The sequence below is a fragment of the Mauremys reevesii genome, unplaced genomic scaffold (genome assembly GCF_016161935.1).
Source record: "Mauremys reevesii isolate NIE-2019 unplaced genomic scaffold, ASM1616193v1 Contig56, whole genome shotgun sequence".
NCBI classification, from domain to species: Eukaryota; Metazoa; Chordata; order Testudines; family Geoemydidae; genus Mauremys; species Mauremys reevesii.
In genome coordinates this window covers 417,095-442,497 of record NW_024100869.1, presented here as the reverse complement: position 1 = coordinate 442,497, position 25,403 = coordinate 417,095, and the positions used below count along the sequence as shown (strand labels likewise).

At 60.3% G+C, this 25,403-nt stretch overlaps 1 protein-coding gene across 1 annotated transcript; it reads left to right on the top strand.

Moving 5' to 3' along the window:
* The first annotated feature begins 1,503 nt into the window (after nt 1–1,503).
* LOC120394410 lies at nt 1,504–21,095 on the top strand. The gene is made up of 15 exons (XM_039518647.1): nt 1,504–1,555; nt 2,618–2,787; nt 4,153–4,327; nt 5,911–6,087; nt 6,545–6,781; nt 6,968–7,195; nt 8,767–8,898; nt 9,766–9,993; nt 12,663–12,794; nt 13,426–13,653; nt 13,984–14,319; nt 14,697–14,825; nt 17,950–18,180; nt 18,626–19,393; nt 20,179–21,095. Exons 1-15 carry the CDS (start codon nt 1,504–1,506, stop codon nt 21,093–21,095), a joined length of 4,140 nt encoding a protein of 1,379 aa, XP_039374581.1.
* The last annotated feature ends 4,308 nt before the right edge of the window (nt 21,096–25,403 follow it).

Below are 25,403 nucleotides of genomic sequence, written 5' to 3'. Positions count from 1 at the left end.
CGCCCAGGGGCCATCACTGGGGGTGAGAATTACCAGAGCAGCAAGGGGGAGAAATGTCACCCTGGGTCCTGCTGGTGTCACCCCCTGTGGGAATTCCTGTGGGGTCACCGTGACATCGGGTGGCCATGTGGAGCAGGTGTAGCTGTGCCGGTGCCCCTCACTCCCAACCCGCAGCCCCCTGCTAGCCCAGCTCTGGGCTTCCCCCCGCCCCCCAGCCCTGCTGGTGCCCCTCACTCCCGACCCGGAGTCCCTGCTAGCCCAGCCCTGGGCTCCCCCCCCAGCTCTGCCGGTGCCCCTCACTCCTGACCTGCAGCCCCTGCTAGCCCAGCTCTGGTGCCCTCAAGTCCCAATCCTCCCCCCCGATCTCCTGATGCGTGTGGCAGGGATGTGAAATTGCTGCTTGGTTCTGATACGGCAGCTCCCATCTGGGGAGCTCAGAGGTCGTAACACTCCATGTGATTAAAGAAATTAAGAATTAATCAGCGCCAGCCTGGTTCTTCCGGCGGGAGCGGAGGGGGGGAAGTGGGCACCGTGCCAGCCTGCTCCCGGGTGCATCGTCCTGCACCACCTCTGGAGACAGATGGGGCCAAACGCTGCAGGAGCAAAGGGACTTTTTGCCCCACCTCGGGGGTGGCGGGGTGCTGGGGGGCTCGGGCTTCACTTCTGGGGTGGTTGAGTGGCAGGCTCCAGCCGGGGGGCTTCGGGCACCGACCCACAGCTCCGGGCTCAAGCACTGAGGCCCGGCTCCGGCCACGGTTTCTGGCCCCTGGCTGTGTAGCGGTGGGACTCACCCCCCCATCACCCCTGGCCCCTGCTGCCTCCCCCTCCGACCACCCCCATCCACGGTTTCATTTGTCCTGGGGCTTGCTGAGAAAAGTGATATTAACAAAGATACAAAGTTTTTTTATTATTGAGTTTGCAAAAAGCCAAACAACTCACCCCCAACCCAACAAACCACCCCCAACCCTACATAAATAAAGGACAATGATTTGGATGGGTACAGTGCATATGTATTTGTTTTTCCTAAAGTTCAGTATTTTAGGGAAAAGGGTCAGTGTGGCCCCCAGTGAGAGAACCCAGGAGTCCTGGCTCCCAGCCCCCATCCGCTGTAACCACTAGCCCCCACTCCCCTCCCAGAGCCAGGGAGAGAACCCAGGAGTCCTGGCTCTCAGCCCCCCTGCTCTACCCACTAGCCCCCACTCCCCTCCCGGAGCCAGGGGGAGAACCCAGGAGTCCTGGCTCTCAGCACCCCTGCTCTACCCACTAGCCCCCACTCCCCTCCCGGAGCCAGGGGGAGAACCCAGGAGTCCGAGCGCTGGGGCGGGAGCTCCGGGAGGAGGAGCGAGGGGCCGGGCAGGAAACCGCTTCCTCATTCAAAAGTCCCCTCGGCCAATGGGAGCGGCCGGGGCTCCCCGCCCCTGACTTGGGCTGGAAGGAAGCGAAATCGGAAGCGAGCGGCTGGCTGGAGGATTCGGAGCTGGGCCCGGGCCAGAGGCTCCCGGGATGGACCCCGAGAGGCCGGGCTCTGCGCCCCTGCAGCCATCGAGCGAGCCAGGTAAAGGCCGGACCCTGATCTCAGTCCCCCGGGCTCAATCCGGAGTCACTCCCGGCTGCATTGGGGGCAGGGCTGGGGTGTGATCTCTATGCCCCCCGGGCTTAATCCGGAGTAACCACCTGGCTGCACTGGGGCAGGAGAGGTTCTGAACTCAGCCCCAGGGCTCAATCCGGAGTCACCCCCGACTGTATTGGAGGCAGGAGAGGTGCTGATCTCAGTCCCCGGGCTCCATGCGGAGTCACAGCTGACTGCACTGGGTGCATTGCTGGGTTCTGATCTCTATGACCACCGGGCTCAATCCGGAGTCACCCCCGGCTGCACTGGGGGCAGGGACAGGTTCTGATCTCAGCCTCTCGAGGTCAATCCGAGTCACCCCAACTGTGCTGGGGGCAGAGCCGGGTTCTGATCTCAGCCCCCCGGTGTCAATGCGGAGTCACTCCTGGATACAGGGGGTTACACGGATATAGTTTAGGGTTAGTTGCTCTCTCTGGTCTGTTTTTAATTGCTACTCACCGAAAATATTTTTTTAGACTTTGGAGTCTGACTGTGTATCCTGGGGTGGGGCAGGGCGGGGGATCTGGCTTCCTGTGTATTCGGGGTGGGGGGGGGGCGGCCGTGGGGCTGGGGATTGGGGCCCCTTGTGTATTCCCTCCCCCCGAAGATGGGCAGAATCCTGCTGAAACCTTCAGGGTTTGTTTCCACCTTCCCCAAGCCGGGATAGAACCCAGGAGTCCTGGCACCCAGCCTTGCTCTAACCACTAGACCCCACTCCCCTCCCAGAGCCAGGATAGAACCCAGGAGTCCTGGCTCCCAGCTGCCCCCACTCCTCTCCCAGAGCCGCCTTGGGGCCAGCGCTGCCTGCCAGGGGCGCTCCTGCTGAGCCCCCACCCTGCTTCTTCTTGCTCCGGGCCCCTTAGTGCCATGCTGGGACACTGGGGTCAGCACCGGCTGCGAGGAGATCGGAGAAACCCAGGCGTCCTGCAATCAGCTAGGACAAGCTTTTTGCCTTATTAGGGTGGTGGCCTCTCTGGGCTCACAGGGGTTCTTGCTTCTCACATGCAGGTTGCGTGCCGCTTCCCTGCTTCCTCCGGCACGACTGCCCAGTGTCCTGGGACCTCTGTGCCTCTAGCCCGGCAGCCGCGAGCCTGGACTCCTGGGAGAGCGGCTTGCTGCGGGATGGAGGCGCTGGTCATCGCCAATTCTTCCTGGGGGCAGCCGGGATGCCAGGGAAGGTGGGAGGATTGAACTCGGGATGTTTGGCACCAAGAGCACAGGGCTTTGCCACTGGAGCTAAAGGAGGAGGTCTGGTGACCGTAGCAGTAGGAGGCTGTTATCCTGGCAGCAAGGGGCATGTGATGCGTTTGGCAGAAAGCACCGTCCACACCAATTACTAAGCTGAACCAGTTTTGCGCTTTATCGCATTACGTTAGGAGGATATGTTACTACTTTAATTAAGCGTAAAAAGGAAATAAGGCCGATAGAGCAGGGTAGCGCGACGATGAATCATTCAGCCTTAGGGCACAGGTAGCTGGTGCTGCTGGTGTTAGATTGAAGCCGGTCCGATCCGGTGTAAGTCTTGCATTGTTTTATTCCCCTTTGGTCAAACCCAGCGTTTTTATCCCCCGTGTCTTGTGACACGAGGCAGGCGCAGATCACTGAAACGGCCGCCTCCACCAACGTATTTTAAATATAATTCCAGACATGCCGGCATAAAATTCTTTGAATGGATGCGTTTTTTCCCCTTAGTTGGCTAACACGTTGCTTGGTACCTTTTTTATTTATTTTCACTGTTACGATGCGTCTTAATGAACGCTGGGTTTTCATTGCGTTCGTGTGTTTTCCTGCGTCTTACAACGGGTTGTGCTGGCTTTTCCTCTCGGCGTTACTGGGTGGCCAGCATGATTCGTGCTCCCTCATCTGATTTACCAGGGAGGCGTTGGTCTGGCTAGTGCAGGGGTAGGCAACCTATGACACGCGTGCCAAAGGCAGCACGCGAACTGATTTTCAGTGGCACTCTCGCTGCCCGGCTCCTGGCCACCAGTCCAGGTGGCTCTGCATTTTAATTTAATTTTAAATGAAGCTTCTTAAACATTTTAAAAACCTTATTTACTTTACATACAATAGTTTAGTTATGTATTATAGACTTATAGAAAGAGACCTTCTAAAAACATTAAAATCTATTACTGGCACCATGCGAAACCTTAAATCAGAGTGATGAATGAAGACTCGGCACACTGCTTCTGAAAGGTTGCCGGCCCCTGGGCTAGTGAATCACCCTTTTGGCTTTCGCCCTGTTATCTCTGCAGGCCAAGGCGACACAAACCAACTTTCCGATTTTTATTTTTGTTACAAGTTTTGAAACCGGCGTCGACAAGACATGCACCGAAAGCTGAAAAATTCCCTTTGGTGTTTTCTTAGAACACTATTCAATAGAGAAGAGTTACGTGTTCCACATGATTTAATAGAGTTCATTACACAGATATTGACGTCTCTTTTTTTCCCTCTCTCTTTCTCCTTTTCCCTTTTTTTTGTCTCTGGTTTTTCTTCTCTTTTTTTCCCCCCTTCTTTTTCTAACCTTCCCTGTTTTCACTTCCCAGCTGGCTCCATCTCCCCACAGCCACCTCTGGATCTCTCCGGGTTTCCTTCGGCCGAGCCCTGGGACATCCTCTGCCGGATGCCCCGCTGACGCAGCCCCTGATTTCATTCACCCTCTGGTGGCGGCTGCTCACCTGGATCCTGGTGCGCCTTGGTTGATGTCAAGGATAAATGCAGGTGACGTCTGGGGTGGGGTGGGGTGGGGTGGGGTGGGGGTCGCTGCTGTTGCCTGCCTGGGGAATTGTGGGTAGCTGGGATCCTGGTGTTGTGTGTCTCTGGGTCTCGGCCTGGGATGGATCAGACATGGAGGCTGAGCTCCCACTGCTGCTCTGTAGGGAGGCAGATGGTGTCCCAGTGCATGCTGGGAAAAGCTGGCCAATGTCCTGTCCGTGTTCTGCCACTCGGTTGTCTCTGCCCCTGTGCATGCTGGGAAAACCTCGCCAGTGGCCTGTCCAAATCCTACCACGCCTATCTCTGCCTCAGGGCATGCCAGGAAAATGTGGCCAATGGCCTGTCCATACTCTACCACCCATCCATCACCGCCATGGAAGATTTGGACAGAAACGACTGTTTTGGGTCTTTTTCTCTTGGATAAAAGTGACTCAATCTCATTTTTTTACAAAAATGTCTTTTTTTTTTTCCTGTCTACTGAGGTATTTCTCACCCAAAGGTCGGTCCGTACAACGCTTGTCCGGCCTGGAGAGCTGGGATTTCAGGAGGCACTCACGCTAGCAAAATATCTCCTCCATAACATACCATCTTGTGCCCATTTCTTCTTCTCTTGTAGGATGGGGTGTGTCTACATTTGAAACTCTACAGTGCTTCAGTGTAGACACTAGGGAGGTGCCCTCACACCCCTGAGAGATGCAGTTAAGTGGACAGTTTTCTGGCAACTACAGTCCCAGGCTTTCGTAATCAAGGTGTTTCATTATCTTCAGCTCAGCCCAGAGGGTCCCCTATTCAGAGTCTTTTCTTGGAGGTTCTTTTCTTTGTAAACGCTCGGGCGTGGACCTGCTCCAGCTTGTGACCGCAGCAGGGCTGGGTGGAAAGATACCTGATTTGTTCTCATTCTCAACTGAGCTAGCTGAGTTCCGCCCTGCCTCGGGAGGAAGAGAGGAACGTGCTTCACCTCCAGCAGTTTCGGAACGTAATATCCTACGTTTTAGGTATCTCTTAAACACCTTCCCATACAAATGCCTCTCGCTGGCCACAAGGATCGGCCGGCCCTTAGCTTTCAGCCGCATGCCCCCTATGGTGACGTCTCAGGATGGTGTCCAGACGCAGGTGTAAATATACCTGTCTGGGCACGTCTGCATCACACTCCCCAGCGACGTCGCATCTCCCACAGCGCAGCCTCCTATCCCCAAGAGCGGGGACCCCGGTGTACTGTGGGAGATGCAGTCTCATGGATCATGGAGTCTCTGCTGTAGGGTAGAATGGGGGAGGGGGGGGCATAATGCACCCCGGCAACTTTTCCGAATGGAAACTTTTTGTTTTTTTTAATAAAAACTTGAAATTTTCTGTGGAAGATTTGGACAGGAACAACTGGCTTTGGGCGTTTTCTCTTGGATAAATGTGACTCGTTCTCATTTTTTACAAAAATGATTTTTTTCCCCCTGTTGTTTTGGTGCCAAAATGACTCTTTTTACCCTCGAGTTTTCTCTTTCCTTGTTGTTGTTTCTCTTCTCTTTGATCTCCTTCCTTCCTTCTGTTTCTTTCTTTTTTATTTTTTATCACCTTCCCCCCTCTTCTCTTCTCAGCTGGATCTACCCCTCCTCTACCACCTCTGGATCCTGCTGGTTTTCCTTCGCCTGAGCTCTGGACTGGGCCCCACGTGGACGCCCCTCCTGACGCAGCCCCCGATCCCGCGCTGCCCCCCGTGGCTGCTGCCTGCCTGGATCTCACAGACGTACCCCCGACATCCAAGACAAATCCAGGTGAGGCCCCCGGGGAAGGTAGGAGCTGTCCACCCTGGAGGATTCTGGGTAGTCAGGATCCTGCATGTTATGAGTTGCTGGTTCTCGGTCCGGTTAGAACAGGCTGAGCAGAGAGGCTGAGGGCTGGATCGGATCCAGAGGCTGCTCCCTCCATGCCCCTCCCTAAGGAGGCAGGTGCTGTCCTAGGGCATGCTGGGAAAAAGGGGCCAATGGCCTGTCCATACCCTACCACCCAGCCGTGACTGCCATGGTGCATGCTGGGAAAACCTGGCCAATGGCCTGTCCGTACCCTGCCACTCAGCCATCTCTGCCCTGGTGCCTGCTGGGAAAACCTGGCCAATATCCACACATTGTCTCTCTGGGTGGTGCTCTCCAAAGACATAGGTTTGAGGTCTTGTGGGCTGGAGGGCCTCTCCTTCCTGTTGCTCAGCACCGCCGTCTCCCTCCCTCCATGCAGACTTGGGTGAAGTCTTGGCCCACGTCTCTAACACCCTGAGATGCCACCCCAAGGGTATGAGGGTGAAGCCGCTGATGAAGAGGCTGCGGAAGGAGCATGGGGTGGACCTGTTGGCATTCAGCCGGGACGGAGGGTACCAGGGAGTCGTGTCCTTCCTGCAGGAGATGCCGGATATTGAACTCTGGAACCCCGAGAAGGGAGAGAAGTGTCGTGTCCTGAGCTGTACCTTTAAGAAGAGTGAGTGGGGAGATGGTTTCTTGTAGCCCGGCCCCCTTCCTGAATGTGGAGAGAGCCCCTGGCCAATGGCACACTGGCCTCTCCACACCCAGCCGTGTCTGCCCCAGTGCATGCTGGGAAAACATGGCCAATGGCCTGTCTGTATCCTGCTGCCCAGTATCTCTCATGGCGTCTCTGTCTTTCCAGACGTCGCAGACCCCCTGCCGCTACTCTGCAGCACCCTGGGCTCCTTCCCCAATGGCCTGCGGGTCTTCAGCCTGAGGAAAGCCATGTGGCAGAAGCACGGGGTGAACTTGGAGGAATTCAGCCAGCAGCAGGGATATCTGAGCACCCTGGACTATCTGACCAGGCTGCGTGGGATCAGGCTGCAGGGGCTGGAGAGAGGGGAAAAGTGTCTTGTCCAGCTTCAGAAGGGTGAGGAGAGAGGGATGGGGTCCAGGCGTCAGGGCTGAACTGGTCTTGGGTAGGATGAGGGCAGGTTATCCCACTGCTGACAGCAATGGGCATCCTGCATCTTCCTCTGAGGCCAAACGGACTATATGGCCCTTTGGGCTTCCTCCCCCATGAGCGTTCATCTCCCACAATGCACTGTCCTACTGCCATCATGCACCACCTCCCGCCGCCAAGAATAGAAGCTATGGTGCATTGTGGGTGATGTAGTCCGACCAGGGAGCCTGGGCTGTAGAGGAGAATGGCAGTCACAAGGCATCTGAACTACAACTCCCATAAGGCACCTCAGTGACTTTTTTCTAAATTAAAACAGCTCACTGAAAACTTGAAATTTTCTATGGAAAATCTGGACCACAGTGAGTCCTTTTTGCCTCATGTTTTCTTGACGAGTGACTTTTCCCCCTGTTTTGACAAAAGCGACTATTTTTTCCTCACTCTTTTTTGACATCAGCCATTTTTTCTCTCATTTTTGACATAAGTGAGGTTTTCCCCTCCATATTTTTTTTTGGACAAAAATGACATTTTCCCATCTGTTTTCTTGACAAAAGTGACTTTTTTACTTCACGTTGTTTGATAAAAGCGACTTTTTCCCCCTCTCTGGTTTGTTTTTTTTTGAGAAAAGCCACTCCTTTTTTCTCACATTGTTTTGACCAAAATTACTCCCCCCGCTTCACGTTTTTTGACACGTGCAATGGTTTTCTCTCGGATTATTAACAAAAGCAATGTTTTCCCGCCGCATTTTTTGACAAGACTTGCTCCTTTCTTCCTCAGCTTTCTTCAAAAACGGGGACGTTTAGTTCCCTTGGGCCTGCTCTACCCGTAAAACGTCGGTCGACGGAGCTGCGGCGTTCAGGGGTGTGAACAAACCACGCTCCTGAGCCCCGCAGCCTCGCCACCCTGGCCCCGGTGTAGACTCGACTAGGCAGAGGGTGAATGTGTCCGTTGACGTGGTTCCCGTTATTCGGGGAGCGGAGCTCCTCCAGCAAAGCTCCGTTCCGGCGCTGGAATCGGTGCGGCGGGGTTACAGCGCCGCAGACGCGGCCCCCCGGCTGCGCTGCTCTGGCGCCCGTAGTGTAGACGTGACCTCAGGGTATTTCGGACAAACTCGAGTTTTTTTTTTTTTTTTTTTTATCTCCGATGTTTGATGAACGCCTCCGTTCCCCACAGTTTTCTTCATCACGGGGACTCTGTTAGCACCTTTTGTGGGGACAAAAATGTCTTTTTTTTTTCTTTTTTTTCCCTTCTGTTTGTTTTGCAGACTTGATGCTTTTCTCCTCAGCCTTTTGACCAAAAAATATGGAAGGAAAGGAGGAAGGAGCAGCTGGGCCTGTGCCCAGTACGAGGGATAGCCATGCCCAGTGGTGGGAGCTGGGGGTGAGGGACGAGCCCAGTGGGGGGAGCTGAGGGAGGGGAACGTGCCTGGTAGCGGGAGCTGGGGGTGGGGAGGGGGCCGTGTCCAGTGGGGATAGCTGGCGGGGGTGAACTTGTCTTTTCACTCCCACTGAGCTGCTCTTGTTTCTTCTCCCCTCCTTTAGGTGAGGCTGTGAAGCCCCCTGCCCCGCAGCCCCCCCCAGACCCTGCTCCCCCATCGGCCCGGCACAGCAGCAGCCCCCCGCCCGATGCCCCTGCCGACGGGGGGCCGACGGGAGCCCCGGGGGAGACGCCTGGTGAGCAGCTCAGGCGGCTTCGCAGTGAGGCCGCTGTGTGTGGGGTGTGAGCCTGGGCGGGGAGGCCTCAACCCAAGCCAGGCCCCCCAACGCCACCCCCCCATCGCCCTGGAGTCTGAGCTCCCGTCTGCCCCCCGGGGAAGGGCTCTGTGGGGCTCGGCGGCTGGTCTCTTTCCCTCGCTCATTTCGGGGGGCGGGGGGGCTATGGGGCAGGGCATGTTGGAGGGAGATGGCTGGTGTTGTCGGGGGAGGCGGAGACTGTGGGTCCGTGTTGGCAGGACCTAGGTGTGTGGCACCATTGCCATTTGCGGGGGACTCTTTGGGGACTGTCGGGTTCATGTTGGTGTGGGGGGGGCTGGGGATAGAGGAGGGGGTAGGGGATGTCGGGGCTGGGTATGCAGAGAGTAGGTTGGTGAGGTGGGGGCTGGGGATGGAGGGAGCAGGTTGGGGGTGTGAGGGCTGTGGGGGTATGGGGGTAGAGGAGGAGGTTGGTGGGGTGGTGGGGCTATGAGGGGCTGGGGACGGAGGAAGCAGGTTGGTGGGGTGGGGTTCTGTGGGGGGATGGAGATGGAGGGAGTAGGTTGGGGTCTGTGGATGGATGGAGGGAGCGTGTGGCCGGGGTACAGGGGGTGGCTGGGGGGACACACTGGCAGCAGACTGTGAGCTGTGGGGGGCAGCATGTGGGGTGCTCTCCTGGGCCCTGCCCCCGCTCTGGGGATGCCTGAGGACTCAGGCCCGGGGGCTGCCGAACGGCCCCTCGTCCCAGGGCCGGGTGCACACGCAGAGGGTGCCCCATGGCGGGGCGGGGGGGGGCTCTCAGCTGGCGCAGGCTCTCACAGCCCCCCTCTCCCCCCCGTCTCGTGGCAGGCTTGGCCGAGGTCTCGGCCTGGGTGCGGGACGTGCTGGGCCGGTTCCCGCTGGGGCTGAAGGTGGGGAAGCTGAAGGAGGCGCTGCGGGGCGAGCGCGGGCTGGACCTGGAGGAGCTGAGCCGTCAGCGGGGCTGCGGGGACGCCCTGCGCCTGCTCCGGGCTCTGCCCCATGTCTGGCTGCGGGACCCGGACAAGGGCGACGCCTGCCTGGCCCGGCTGGACGCGGGTAGGTGGGCACGCGGCGGGGGGGGGGTGCCAGGCAGCTGGGTCCGTGGAGGGTGGGGGAGGACGTGGCTGTGGGGGCCCTGGTCCGTGTGGGAAGGGGTGTCGTACTCGAAGTCCTGCACAGGAGCTTTTCGGGGGGATAAGGCAAAGCGCCACGTTTATTGGTAACACATCTTATCAATCAACACTGTGTCACATGCATATGATATATATATATATATATATAATTGCACACGCACGCATGCGCGTGCACACACACACACAAAATATCTTGTTGTTGTTACCAATGAGTTGCTCCCCTTAACTGCACTGGCCAGGTGAGTTAGATGGGGGAGGGGGTGGAGCCGAACTTCTGCCGGTCCGGATTGATGCTCCCATGTTGACAAGACGAGACCCGGGGGGGGGGGGGGGGGGGGGCCGCTGCAAGACCTCACCCCCTTAAAGCAGCTCCCCACTCATGCAAATCTGCACCAGAGGCAAAGTCTGTGTATTTGTCAGTCGGGCATCTAAAAAAGAGCAGGCGCACTTGTCCGACGAAGCGGGTATTCACCCATGAAAGCTCATGCTCCAATACGTCTGTTCGTCTATAAGGTGCCACAGGACTCTTTGCTGCTTTCACAGATCCAGACTGACACAGCGACCCCTCTGACACTTGAGTACTTGTCGCACATAGTTGGGGACGGGGGGATAGCTCAGTGGTTTGAGCATTGGGCTGCTAAACCCAGGGTTGTGAGTTCAATCCTTGAGGGGGCTGTTTGGGAATCGGGAGCTAAATAAATTAAAAAAAAAAAAAAAAAAAGTTGGGGATTGGTCCTGCCTTGAGCAGGGGGTTGGACTAGATGTCCTTGTCACAGACTCACAGATTGTGCCCACTCTTGGCCCCGTGGGGGGTGCCCCTTCCAGTGCTACAGCCCTTCTCGGGGGTCCACTCTCTCTCGGGGTCAGGCCCCTCCACCTCCTGGAGCTGCACCTCTCTGAGCCTTAGCACGTCTGTTTCTCGCCTCAGGGAGTTCACTCGCTCTGGACCGCCCCGGGCCTCAGCCCCTGAAGGCGTTGATGCCCCCCCAGTCTCTAGCCCAGAGTGACTCTCAGCCAGCGTAACACAGGAGGGTTTATTGAGGGTTGAACCCAGCACAGGAAACTCTCCAGGCCTCAGGCCTGGCCTCCCCCAGCCCAGCACATCCCAGTCTCCCCTGCATCCAGGTGGGCTCTGCCTGCTCCGCCTCTCCAGCCCAGAGCCTCCCAGCTGGGCATCTGAGATCACCTCCCCCAGGCCCCGCCTCTGTCCATTGTCTTCTCTCCAGGTAAAAAGGGTCGTAGACCGGGTCACCTGGGCCTCCTCTCCTTTCTGGCCCCTCTGGCTGGAACTGGCTGGTCAGGTCACCAGGGTCCTGTCCTCCCACTGGCCAGAGCCAGCTGTGACTCCTGAGCTGGCTCTCCATCCTCCAGGCCATCGGCCGGGGTCCCGAGTCCCTCTCCAGTCCTCTGTAACAACAAACTCCCTCACCTCGTTAAACCAGTAACACCCAGGGACACTTCGTCCCACCCCCTGTGAATGCAACCCCCTGGGAAACACAGAAAAACTAAGAAAACCCCCCACTTTGTCACAATCCTCCTGAGGTCCCTTCCAACCCTGATATTCTATGATAAGCTTTCATGGGCTAAACCCCACTTCGTTGGATGTGTGTAGTGGAAAATACAGTAAGAAGATCTATGTCATCTGTGGTGCCTCCTTCTGGGTGTTGTCTTAATGCTTCCACGTTTATTTCAAAGGGGGGTGTTTTCAAAGGAAGGTGCTGGCTCCTAACTCCCAAGGCCCTCAGTATGTCTGATCTTCTTTAACGAGCCCCCTTGACAAGTTTTATTGTTCTTGGGTCTGGCTGCCTGCCCCTCTCCAAGGGTTGCAGCTGTCTGGAGGTGCTGCCTTCCACGCCTTCCTCAGTCACACCTCGTTCATTCAACAGGGCAATTGATTAAAAGGTGGCAGATCTTCATAGAATCATAGAATCTCAGGGTTGGAAGGGACCTCAGGAGGTATCTAGTCCAACCCCCTGCTCAAGGGAGTATCTTATTCTACTCCTAAGGAAAAGACACTTGTTTCCTACCTGAACTACCCCCAGGGGCTATAACATTATACCAAGGCTCAGTACAAAGTTTCTGTATAAGGATTTGGTACAAAGTTCCCATATCAAAGTTGTATGAAAACAGGTTATATCTGGAAAGATGTAGTACAAGGTTATATGAAGAGGCACAATACAGAGCCATATGAAGATGATGAAAACAATACACAGTTATGCAAGGATGCTTAATACAGAGATTTATCTACGGGGCAGGGTACAGCTGGGCATGTGCCCAGGGTGTGGGGGTTCCTGGTGGGGGGGGTGTTGCAGGGCACAACAGAGATATTGGGGTGGAGGGAGGCATGGGTGGGCCTGCTGCAGGTAGGGGCGGTGCTCATTGGTGGGGCTGGGGAGGCGGGAGGTGCCCGGTGTGGGAAGCTGGGGAGGAGGATGTGTCTGGTGAGGGGAGCTGGGGGAGAGGGGGACGTGCCCGGTGGGGAGAGCTGGCCAGGGAGGGGGATTTGCCCAGTGGCAGGAGCTGGCGGGGGGTGGGTGAACTTGTCTTTTTCACTCCCACTGAGCTGCTCTTGTTTCTTCTCCCCTCCTTTAGGTGAGGCTGTGATGCCTCCTGCCCCGCAGCCCCCCCCAGACCCTGCTCCCCCATCGGCCCAGCAGAGCAGCAGCCCCCCGCCCGATGCCCCTGCCGACGGGGGGCCGACGGGAGCCCCGGGGGAGACGCCTGGTGAGCAGCTCAGGCGGCTTCGCAGTGAGGCCGCTGTGTGTGGGGCGTGAGCCTGGGCGGGGAGGCCTCAGCCCAAGCCAGGCCCCCCAACGCCCCCCCCATCGCCCCATAGCCTGAGCTCCCGTCTGCCCCCCGGGGAAGGGCTCTGTGGGGCTTTGCGCCTGGTCTCTTTCCCTCGCCCATCTCTGGGGGGGGGAGGGGCTATGGGGCAGGGCATGTTGGAATGAGATGGCTGGGGGGGGGTCTGTTGGCAGGGGCTGGAGATGGGGGAGCAGATTGGGATGGGGGGCTGTGTGTGGGGCTGGGGATGGAGCAGGTTGGTGCGCTGGGGGGGCTGGGGATGGAGGGAGCAGTTTGGGGGTTGGGGGCTGTGGATGGAGGAGCCTGCGGCCAGGATACAGGGGTGGGTGGGGGGACACACTGGCAGCGGACTGTGAGCTGTGGGGGGCATCATGTGGGGCGTTCGGCAGCCCCTGCCCCCGCTCTGGGGATGCCCGAGGACTCAGGCCCGGGGGCTGCTGAACAGCCCCAGGGCCGGGTGCACACGCAGAGGGTGCCCCATGGCGGGGCGGGGGGGGGCTCTCAGCTGGCGCGGGCTCTCACAGCCCCCCACCCCCCCATCTCGTGGCAGGCTTGGCCGAGGTCTCGGCCTGGGTGCGGGACGTGCTGGGCCGGTTCCCGCTGGGGCTGAAGGTGGGGAAGCTGAAGGAGGCGCTGCGGGGCGAGCGCGGGCTGGACCTGGACGAGCTGAGCCGTCAGCGGGGCTACGGGGACGCCCTGCGCCTGCTCCGGGCTCTGCCCCACGTCTGGCTGCGGGACCCGGAGAAGGGCGACGCCTGCCTGGCCCGGCTGGACGCGGGTAGGTGGGCAAGCGGCCGGGGGGCGGGTGCCGGGCAGCTGGGCCTATGGCGGGGGATGGAGCGGGGGCCGTGCCCGGTGTGGCAGGCGGGGGTGGACACAGCTGCGAGGGGCTGTGCTTGGGGCGGGGCACGGCTGGGCATGTGCCCGGGGTGGAGGTTCCTGGGGTGGGGTTGCAGGGCACGGCTGGGGTTAGGGGCTGTGAGGGGGCCATGCCAGGCTGAGGGATGCGTGGGGGGGCCTGTGCCCGCTGGCCGGAGGTGGACCCGTGGGGGCCTCGTGTTCTCACTCCGTTGAGGGTCTTTTTTGTTTCTTTTCCCCTCTTCCTCAGATGCTGCTGTCAATGCCCCCTCCCCCTCCCCCTCCCAGCCTGCTGAGGCGGGGGGGCCGCGCGCCGTGGGCCCAGCCAGGCGGACGCAGGCCCAGCGTCGGGGGGCAAAGCCCGGCGCCATGGAGACGTTGATCCGGGGCGTCCTGGCCCCCTACCCCTCTGGCATCCGGGTGAAGAACCTGCAGAAGCTGCTGGCGGGGAAGCATGGAGCAGACCTGGAGGCTTTCAGCCAGGCCAGTGGCTACGGGGGCGTGGTCCCCTTCCTGTGGGACGTCCCGGGGCTCATGCTCCGGGGTGCAGAGAAGGGCAACAACTGCATCGTCCAGCTCCAGAGAGGTAGGGAGTGCGGCGCAGAGCGAGGCTCAGAACCCAGGAGTCCTGGCTCCCAGCCCCCCCTGCTGTAGCCCCCACTCCTCTCTCCGAGCTGGGGGTAGAACCCAGGAGTCCTGGCTCCCAGCCCCTCCTGATCTAACCATTGGACCTCACTCTCCTCCCCGAGCTGGGGGTAGAACCCAGGAGTCCTGGCTCCCAGCCTCCACCCCGCTAAAGGCCAAAGGGCAGCAAAATATGACGCCAACCTGGGACCCTGACTCGCTCCGCTCTGCCCTGTCGCCCCTTTGTCTGTCCCCCAATCGACCCCTGGCAGGCCGGGGCGGGGGCTGGCATGTCGGGGTTCGGGGTGGCCAGTGAAGGCCCCATTCTGCCTTCTCCAGGGTCCCCGCATCCCCACGCAGCTTCCTGTCCTGGGGAAGCAGCTGCCGGCATCCCCCCGAAGCCAGGGGCGGCCGACAGCTGGGACGCCGGGGACCAGGACCCAGAGCCTGCCGCTGCGCTGGAGAGAGGTAGGGCGACCAGATAGCAAATGTGAAAAATCAGGAAACTTTTGGAGGATAAAACCCCTAAGATTGGGATGTCTGGGCACCCTAGAGAGAAGTGAGGGGGCTGTGCTGGGCCGGGGCGGGGGGAGTAGCCCATAGGGCTGCGTTGCCTTTGTTATGTTCACCTGTAACCTACAGGCCCATATCCCATAGACAAACGGCCCCACACTTGCCTCTATCCTGCCGTGGCAGGAACAGGGAAGTGGTAACCGCAAAACCCGTTGGAGCCAGGGGTGACTGGTGCGGTGATGAATTAAAATGCCATCAGCCCGGTCCCTCCCCTCCCCTCGCCAGATTTCACGGGGCAGGTCTGATTTCATGGTCCATGACCCGTGAAGTTTTTCACGGCTGTGACTACGGTAGGGCCCCACCTATCGGATAAGTGCACCCGACGAGAAGGGTGAGGAGGTTAGATTTGGGCATGGAAGGCCGAGCACTCGAATGAATCCTAGAACTGGCAGGGACCTCGAGAGGTCGTCTAGTCCAGTTCCCGGCACTCATGGCAGGACTAAGTATTATCTAGACCATCCGTGACAGGTGTTTTCCAACCTGCTTCCAAGGCCAGTTCCCCACTCTGGCACTTCAGGTGCAGAAAGTGGGGGCCGGCAAGGATTCAGAAAATTCACACTGGCCGCTCCAGGCTGGTATTAAACTCCCAAGGTTACAGCTTCTCTCTGACCGTGGCTGGGTAGCTGCTGCCACCACCCAAATGCAAAACCCCTTGAAACCCAGAGAGGCGCGCTTGGGAATTCCTCCCCGTGGGAGCCCTTTCACCCCCCCCTTCCTCCCTCAAGCCCTTTCACCCCCCCCTCCGGGGACGAGCTGAGGAAGAAAACAAGGGAAATCAGCTCTTGCCACCAGCTCATTAAACAACAGGCGCACAGACCTCTTAGGATACAAAAATCCAGTTCTGTTCTTAAGGTAAATTTTTATTAAAAACAAAAAGAAAAACAAAATACATCTGGGAACTCAGGCTAGTGCTAGATGTAAAAAAAACCCCTTACAAAATTTAAACATCCTTCTTGAGGTCCAGCTTAACGGTTACAAGCAAAACAAAACACATTTGGGTTTAGCACGGAGCCAATCAAAAATAAAAGAAATAACCCTAATCGCGTCTTCCCAGACGTTCCCGAATTTACTTACCTTTCTGGGGTTTCAGACAAGCTGTCTTCAAGGATGAGCTGATGGTTTTTCATACCTGGTTTAAAGCGTCTCACAGCATAACTGCTCCCCCGTTCCCCTCTTTCCCGGAGAAACACGACGCAGACAAAGGGAAGTTGGCTCTTTTGGTCAGGTGCCCACTGCTTTCCTTTTACCGGACGGCTTGTTAACGCTTTACAGGAAACGTAGGTAGAGAACAACCACCGAGAGGGATTCCACAGCCAACCGGCTGGCTGGGTGTCCACAAAGAGGAACTACCCGTCCCCGCTCTCATTTATCACACCTGCTCTGAAAAACTTCCAATGATGCAGATTCCACAACCTCCCTGGGCGATTTATTCCGGCGCTTAATCACCCTGACAGGAAGTTTTTCCTAATGTCCAACCTAAACCGCCCTTGCTGCAATGTAAGCCCATTGCTTCTTGTCCTCTCCTCAGGGGTTAACGAGAATTTTCTCCCTCCTCTTTGTAACAACCTGTTATGGACTTGAAAACTTAGCACGGCTTCTCTCAGTTTTCTCTTCTCCAGGCTAAACAAACCTGGTTTGTTTTTTTCAATCTTCCCTCCTAGCTCATGTTTTCTAGACCTGAATCATTTTGGTCGCTCCTCGTTTTGGACTTTCTCCAGTTTGTCCACATCTTTCCTGAAATGTGGCGCCCAGAACTGGACACAATACTCCAGTTGAGGCCTTGTCATTGCAGAGTAGAGCGGAAGGATTATTTCTCGTCTCTTGCTGACGACCCTCCTGGTAATACAGCCAAGAATGGTCGCTTTTTTGCAGCAGCGTTACACTGTTGACTCATTTAGCTTGTGATCCACTCTGAGCCCCAGATCCCTTTCCTCCATACTCCTTCCTAGGCAGTCGTTCCCCGTGTTGTACGTGTGCAACTGATCGGCCCTTCCTACGTGGAGCGTTTTGCATGGGTCCTTATTGAATTTCATCCTGTTGACTTGAGACCGTTTCTCCCGTTTGTCCAGATCATTTTGAATTTTAATCCTGTCCCCCAAAGCGCTCGCAACCTCTCGAAGGGTTATTCATGGTAGCGCTCGGGCCCTGTAATAGCCCCCTCCACACGGTGGTTGGCCCTAGCTAGCCGTCCCTTGAGCCTTCTTCTCGATTGTTATCTGCTGTCCCTTTGGAGCGTTGAGGAACCTGGACCATCAGACCTTTGTCTCTGCCCACCAGGCCCTGGAGGAAGGGTGGGAGCATGCAGATTTAGGAGGAGGTTCTCCAGGTATCTCTGGTAGTGTGTTGTTCCTATCTCAATTCTGAGCTTTTCTGGCTTTATTGCTGATCTTGTTCAAAATCGCCGTGGCTTTGCTTTGTCCCTGGTGCGAGGGTCCTTGCCAGACGCCCCGAGGTTCCCGCCACGACTTCAAACTCCTTGGTAGTAGCCTGATTCTGGGACAAGAACCTTATTCCCGCTGGATCAATTGGCCATCGGTGCGAGTATTGTTAACGGTGAATAGGATCGGGCGACGCGCCCCGCCCGGTGTGTACGACAGGCCAAACCGATCACCCGGATCCTGGGGTTGGGGTGCGGATCCGAATGGGCCAGAATCCAGGAATAGCTAGAGGCCAGTGAACAGGTGTGTAGGGGCTGCCCCCTAGTGGAGGGTAGGGGAATTGTAGCCTTTGTGTTGGAAGAAGTGGGGCATAGCTGGTTTCCTCCCCTCTCCACCCCCCAACCTAGGACGTGGGAAACTCAGATTCATCCCTTCCCCTGGAGCCAGCCAGTCCCTGCCCTGGGGCTGGATGGGAGCCGGCGCCCCCTAGAGGGGAGAGGCCCCACGCCCCATTCCCTGCCCTTCTGAGCCAGCCAGTCCCTGCCCTGGCGCTGGATGGGAGCTGGTGCCCCCCAGAGGGGAAAAGGCCCCATTCCCCACCCCTGACCTTGCCGATCTTTCTTCCCTCGGCCTCTGTGCAGGTGCGACTGAGGTCCTGACGCTGCTCAGGTGCCTGCTCCGCCAGTACAAGTCTGGCCTGCGGCTGCAGAAGGTGGAGGAGTTGATGCTGGAGAGACATGGGCTGGATCTGAAGCGGTTTGTGAGCTCCCGGGGCAAGGAGGACGTGCTCGGATACCTGCAGAGGCACCTGCCCGCGCTGAAGTACAGGCAGACGGAGAAGGGAGACAAGTGTATCGTCTGGCTGGGGACAGGTACGGTGGGGAGGACGAACAGGACAATAAATCCCACTCAGAGCCGGGGAGAGAACCCAAGAGTCCTGGCTCCCAGCACCTGCTCAAACCACTAGGCCCCATTCCCCTCCCAGAACTGGGGTGAGAACCCAAGAGTCCTGGCTTCCCCTGGACCGGGTCAGAACTCCATTCCACAGGCCAAAGCCCTGCCCCCAGCTCTCCATGGAGCCATTGGGGGTAGCTGAGACCTGGCTTCCTTATTGTCTGACTCTCCGGCTGTGGGGCAGGCTGTGGGGGTGCCCCCCCAACTCACCCATGGCATAAACCCGCCTTTGCTCTCGTGCATTGTGGGAAAAGTCCAGGTTGGTCCGGAGCGGGATACAGGCAGAGTGGTAACTGCAGTGCATGCTGGGGGATGCCATGTGCCTGTTACCCACCCTGACGGCACTCCCCTCCCCCCCCCCAGGGCAGAAGAAAGGCTTTGGATCTTTGCCCCCTGGCAGTGCCCGCCCCTTGCCCGGCTCCAAGAGGTGCCTCCTCCCAACGAATGCTGCAGAGCGCCCGCCCCCGCCCGCCACCGACTGCCTCAACCGCCGGCTGCCCAGTGCCACCACCAACCAGCCTCTGCTTCCCAGCCTGCCCTCGGGCCGGGAGCCCTTCCGTGCCCCCGCCGTCCTGGGCAAGCTGGGAAAGTCCCCAGGGGCCAACCCCCGCCTCCCAGCCTGGTTACTGAGCCCACCCCGGCCCACCGGCGCCTGCTCAGGCCTGCGAACAGAGGAGGGGACCCAGGAGTCCGGGGCCAGGCCTGCCAGCGCCCCCTTGGTTCTGCGAGCAGAGGAAAGGACCCAGGAGTCCGGGGCCAGGCCTGCCAGCGCCCCCTTGGTTCTGCGAGCAGAGGAAAGGACCCAGAAGTCCGGGGCCAGGCCTGCCAGCGCCCCCTTGGTTCTGCGAGCAGAGGAGGGGACCCAGGAGTCCGGGGCCCAGCCCCCTGAGGACCTGAGGGAGCTGAAGCGGAAGGTGGGGGCCATCCTGGCCGGGCACCCCGAGGGCATGTCCCTCTTCCAGTTCCGTGCCGCGTACAGCGCCGCCCACCAGCACCCGCTGCCCCTGGGCCGCACGGCCTCCACCAAGCAGCGGCTGGCGCAGATGCCCGACGTGGTGAGGATGCAGGGCTGCGGGGTGCAGATGCTGCTGCTGCCAGTGGACCCCGACGAACCCCCCGGGGCAGAGCCTGGTACGTAACGGGGGGAAGGGAGGGCAGCTGCCTTGCATGGGGTGGGGGGGATATTGAGGGGCTGGGTCTCCCCCAAGGGGTGTGTGATGGGGCGGGGTCAGGCTGGGCCCCGAACCATCGGCCACTCTGTTGTGGGTATAGGAACGGCGCCCAGAGCCACGGGCCCGCCCAGCCTCAGGCCAGAGGGTCCCGTTGTGACTGGCTCAGCCAGTCCTCCTCCTTCCCAGCTCTCCCTGTGGCGGGACGTCTCCCACCATGTCCTGCTGGGCCCGCTTGCTGTGCGGCCCACCCCGGAGCAGCCCGGACCTTCCCAGAATGCACTGGGGCATAATGCACAGCGGGGCGGGCCGTTTCCCAGCATGCATCGCTGGTGCTGCGCTGCATTCCACTGGCTGAGGCACGCTGGGCATTTCCCAGAATGCACTGGGGCATAATGCACAGCGGGGTGGGATATTTCCCAGCATGCATCGCTAGTGCTGTGCTGCATCCCACTGGTCGAGGCATGCTGGGTATTTCCCAGAATGCACTGGGGCAGGCAGCGCATCGAGGGCAGGGACGGGACTCTGTCGCCCCCTGCTGGTCGGTCCGGCTCAGAGGATAAAACCCTCCAACCGCTGCCGGCTGAGGGAGCTCCCCCACCAGCCCAAGCAGCGTCTAGCGCTGAGCTTGGCAGACCCAAACCCCGCGGGCAGGGGCAAGGGCAGGGGCAGGGGCAGGGGAGCGGCTCAGCTGTGGGGGTGGCACCGGGCTCTGTCAGTGGGATTGAACTGGGTTTGTTGTTCAAGGTCTTGCCCTGTGGATCCCACAAGAAGCTGCTGCCCTGGTTGGAGACCCCGACGACCCAGCTGAGCCCCCACCTGGCCCTGCTGTTCCTGACCCAGCTGGGGACCCCCACGTTCAAGCCAAGCTCTGTTCCACTCTGGCCGAGATCCCCCCAGCTCCCGCCCTGGCTGGGGACCCCGACACCCCAGCTGAGCCCCCTCCCTTCCCTGCAGCTCCCGCCCTGGCTGGGGACCCCGACACTCCAGCTGAGCCCCCTCCCTTCCCCCCAGCTCCTGCCCTGACTGGGAACCCAGACACCCCAGCTGAGCCCCCTCCCTTCCCTGCAGCTCCCGCCCCAGCTGGACCCCGACACCCAGCTGAGCCCCTCCCACCCTGGCCGAGATCCTCTAGTCCTCACAGCTCCGCCCGGCTGGGACCCGACACTCCAGCTGAGCCCCCTCCCTTCCCCCCAGCTCCTGCCCTGACTGGGGACCCTGACACCCCAGCTGAGCCCCCTCCCACCCTGGCTGAGATCCCTCTAATCCTCACAGCTCCTGCCCCGGCTGGGGACCCCGACACCCCAGCTGAGCCCCCTCCCACCCTGCCCGAGATCCTTCCAGTCCTCACAGCTCCTGACCCAGCTGGGGACCCCAGAGTCCCAGTCAAGCCCCCTCCCACTTTCGTGGCTCCGAGATGGGGGCCGAGCCCCCAGGCCCTGCAGCGCCCAGAGGCCGCCGGACCTGAACCCAGCTGGGAGTTACCTGTCTTGGTGCCCAGCGCCCCCGTGGTTCTCCCGGCATCGGGGCTGGGCAGCAGCTCGTGGTTCGGCAGCGGAGCCCCGCCCTGGGTGATCCCGGTGCTTCTGCTCGCCCAGTTGTGTACCCTCCACACCATGTGGTCCCCCCGGACCCCTCTGCAGCCCCAGAGCCGCCCTGCCTGAGCCCAGCGGCACCGGGGCCACCCCAGGCCCGGCTCAAGCGGGTCCAGTTGGTGCCTCCCTTCCAAGACCACCCCGGGGCTGGGGATGCCCCTCGGGCACAGCCGGTCCCTAGAGCCCTGGGTCCGAATCAGGGCACGTCAGCGGCCGTGGGATCCCCTGTGGGCCCGATCCCTGCAGCTCCATCCACGGGCCAGGCCGTCTCCCCTGCTAAGCAGCTCCCAGGGGTGGCCCCGGCTCCCCTCCCTCCTCCAGATGCTAGTGGCTTAGTGACCCCCGAGCGGGGCTGGCCAGACGCCGGGCGCCCTGGCTCGGGTGGAGATATCGGCTCTCCTGTTGACCCCTTGCTGCGCTGCCGTCCGGCTCAGCCAGTCCCCTCTGCAGGGGGGACCCAGCCGGGCCCATGGGCCGAGATCCCCTCTGCCCACTCGCCGCCACGCCACACCGACACCTGCGTTCTCCTATAGCCACCGCTGGCAACTCGGGCTGATGGCTCTGGGGTGGAGCAGGTCGGCCTGTGGCCAACTCGGTACAACGCCCGGGGCTTTGCGGAGCTCTGCAGGCGAGGTCGGGATATCTCCAGCAGGGGGCACTGGGGCATTTCACACCCCCCACCCCAGGCCCCCTGGGCGTTGGGGCTTTTCTCCCCCCCAGGACTTGATCTCTTTATCTAGTGGCCTTGAAAATGTTGGCTTACAACTTTAAAGAAGTGGCCACTGACTATTTTGCGGGGGGAGGTGGCTTAATTTGAGGACTCCCAACGCCAGAGCTGCCTGAGACCCCACCGCCGCCGAATCGTGAGTGCTCGGTGCGTCTGGAAACCAGTCGTGGCTTTTCAACCGAACGTTGCCCCAAACTGGTGGCCACTTGCCGAAATCGGTGGCCAGCCACCAACGTCTCAGGGAAAGCGGCCTGCGCCCCGCGTGCAGCATTGACATTTTAGCCATTAAATTTTCTAACAAACGTCAGCCAAAGCTCCCGTGTGGTTTGGTTTCGCCGGCGTCTCACCAAGTCGTTGGCGCCTGGAACTCTTCCGTTGCCGCGGCTTAGCCCGGCCTCCGCCTTTGTTCCGGCAACCGAATTCCTTCTGCAGCGCCAGCGGGGGAGCGCGGGGGCGTCGCTTTGCCACTCCGTGCCTCGGTTTCCCCACGCTGCAGGATGGGATTAATGAGCGCGACCTGCTGGGTAAGATGCACTGATTGGTTTGACGTGTACCGGTGAAAAGCCCTTCCCAAGCTGTGGGGAGGGGGGAGCGTTTCCAGAATCTCCATCCCGGGGGGAGGCTTTGCAAAATCTCTCACAATGCACTGGAGGGGCAGTGTGAAGGGGAATCAATTGTCCAGCCCCCTCGCCCCCCAGGGGCCATGCCTGAGACAGAGCGTCCACTCCCCGCCCGCCCAGCACAAGCCCCTCTGCCCACTGAGCCAAAGACAGCATCTGCCCCCCGCCCCCCAACACAGGAATATTGGTGCTTACTGTCCCCCCCCCCATCCCTGGGGCATCTGACCCATGCTGCTCCTCCCAGAGCATCTCAGCCTCCTGCCCCCAAATCCTCCCCCATGGGCTCAGCTTCATTTAGCCACAGGCTATTCCAGGCCTTGCCCATTGCTTGTGTAGGGGGGGAGCCAAACTGGGAGGGGGCTTGAGGTGCCCCCTAGCCTCCCCCATGAGGTGGACAGGCCGGGGGGGGAGTCTATCTCCTCCAGCTGCCCGCCCCCCGGAAGAGTCCGAGCTGGGGGGGGGTGTTTTCCCACCAACCGTCTGCTAAGTGGGGCAGCTCTGGCTGGGGGGGGTCTGAAGATCTGGGGGGGGAAGGGGAGGCAGTGCCCCTCCCCCATGGTCATGGGGCAGGTTCAGGAGCTGGGAGTCCGAGGGGGGCAGCAGGACTGTGTGTGGGGGGTGTGTGGATGAGGGTTTGGGTGGGGCAGATGGGGAGGAAGCTGGGGCGGGGCTCTTTCCTCTGTAGCCATTGCCCCCCCCCCCACAGTCAGCCATCTTTGCTGTGGGCAGCATGGCCTCAGATTTCCACCGTCCCCCTTTTAGGGAGCGGGTTCTAGAGAGACCCCCTCCGTCGCCCCTTCTTGGCCTGGGTGGTTAGGTGCCAGGCGGGGCCCTTGGGTTGTTTCACTGGGGAACAGAATCATGTGTTTTCCCCCCGGCGCCGTCCCGTTTGCTTGCGAGGAAGGCGGGACGAATCCTGTTTCCCTGGGCACAGTGGGACCAACCAACCAACCGTGGGCAGATGGCTCCTTCCTCACAATGTCAAGTCCACCTTCCCCGTGGGTTCTGGGCCCACCAGAAGCTCATTTTCTGCTCTCTCTCGCCGCTTGCTAAACCAGCCCATAGCCCCCGGTTACTTATTGCTGCCTTGGGCGGTGGCTTCTTTTGTTTACAGTATCGCAGTGTAAACATGGCATTTAATTGCTCCTTCTCTATAGGTCAAAGCCCGGCTTCATAGCGTCTAAGCCCAGATGGGACCATTGGGATCACCTAGCCCGACGCAGGCCGTAGGGTTGCCCTGAACTAACTCCTGCGTGAACTAGAGCAGATCTTTTAGGGAAAGGGCCCGTCTTGGTTTTAAAATGGCCACCCATGGGTCATTCCAGTGGTTAATTCCCCTCCCTAGGAACAATTCACACCTTCTTCCCAGTCGGGATGGGTTTGGCTTCAACGTCCAGCCATGGGGAGGGGGGCTGAGGTTGTGTTGGGGGGCAGGGGGCCGGGCAGGCTTGGAGGCGGGGGGCCAGGCTGCACAGGGGCAGGCTCAGGAGGGGGCTTGAAGGTGAGTTGGGGCAGGCTCGGGGGCAGGGGGCCAGGCAGGCTCGGAGGGCCGGGCTGCACAGGGCCAGGCTCAGGAAGGGGCTCGAGGGTGAGTTTGGGGAGCAGGCTCGGAGGGCGGGCCGCACAGGGGGCAGGCTCAGGGGCAGGCTCAGGGAGGGGGCTCGAGGATGAGTTGGGGGCAGGCTCGGAGAGGTCCGGGCAGGCTCGGAGGGGGCCGGGCTGCACAGGGGCAGGCTATGGGGAGGGCTCGAGGTGAGTTTGGGGGGCAGGCTCGGGGCAGGGGCCGGGCAGGCTCGGAGGGGGCTGCACAGGGCCAGGCTCAGGAAGGGGGCTCGAGGGTGAGTTTGGGGAGCAGGCTCGGGGCAGGCTCGGAGGGGGCCGGGCCGCACAGGGGCAGGCTCAGGGAGGGGGCTCGAGGTGAGTTTGGGGGCAGGCTCGGAGGGGGCCGGGCTGCACAGGGGCAGGCTCAGGGAGGGGCTTGAGGGTGAGTTGGGGGTAGGATCGGAGGAGTGGGACCGGGCTGCACAGGGAGCAGGCTATGGGGAGGGGGCTCTAGGGTGAGTTGGGGGGGCAGGCTCGGGGGTTGCAGGATCCCAGGGCAGCCCAACCGGTCTGGCAGGTTTGCATTATCTTGGCGCTGGGGCCCAGGGATTCTTGGTAACAACCATCCGGCTGCCAGGCCCTGGGCCCAGCCCCTGCCCAGATCCGGGATGCTGCCAGCGGCGGCTCGGTGCCAGGGCTGCCAGGCAGGCGCTGCCCCCTGCCCCAGCGGGATGGGGGATGACGGATCGGTTAGCCCCAGAGCAAACCTCCAGATCCCACACTCGGGCCCTGAACACCCCCTGCCCCATAGATACACATGGGGGGGGGTGGTCGGGGCTAGGCCCTGCATCCCTGGCTCTGAGAGGGCAGTGGGGGCTAGTGGTTAGAGCAGGGGGGCTGGGAGCCAGGACTCCTGGGTGCTCCTCCTGGCTCTGGGCGGGGAGTGGGGGCTAGTGGTTAGAGCAGGGGGGCTGGGAGCCAGGACTCCTGGGTGCTCCTCCTGGCTCTGGGCGGGAGTGGGGCTCGTGGTTAGAGCAGGGGGCTGGGAGCCAGGACTCCGGGGTTCTCCTCCTGGCTCTGGGAGGGACCTGGGGGCTAGTGGTTAGAGCAGGGGGTCTGGGAGCCAGGACTCCTGGGTTCTGACTTTTTCCTGGCCTCCTTTGCACAGCCCTGGAGGACCCCTGCTGCCAACTCAGGTGCCACCGCAAGGTGAAGGGCCCCCGGCCTCATTCGTCACCTGGCTGCCCACGGGCAGGGTGAGGGCCCAGCCGCCTTCCCCTTTACCTGGCAGCTCTGTCCCCCCCCCCGCCACTTCCAAGGAAGTCCTGGGCCCAGCTCCAAGCTCCGCCTGGGGGCGGGGGCGGCCTGCGGAGCCCAGGGAGGAGCGCAGCCTGGGGAATCAATAACAGGGACAGGACAGCGCGGGAGGGAGGATATGAACCCGGATCCCTGGGGCAGGTAGGTGTGGGCTGCAGTGGATAGAGCTGG

Bases quoted from the DNA above. Each gene is read 5' to 3' on its own strand.
- LOC120394410 (XM_039518647.1), top strand. From the start codon at position 1,504: ATGGACCCCGAGAGGCCGGGCTCTGCGCCCCTGCAGCCATCGAGCGAG. The intron at 2,788-4,152 runs GTGGGAGGATTG...TTCACTTCCCAG, and splicing joins CAGCCGGGATGCCAGGGAAG to CTGGCTCCATCTCCCCACAG. The intron at 12,795-13,425 runs GTGAGCAGCTCA...ATCTCGTGGCAG, and splicing joins AGCCCCGGGGGAGACGCCTG to GCTTGGCCGAGGTCTCGGCC.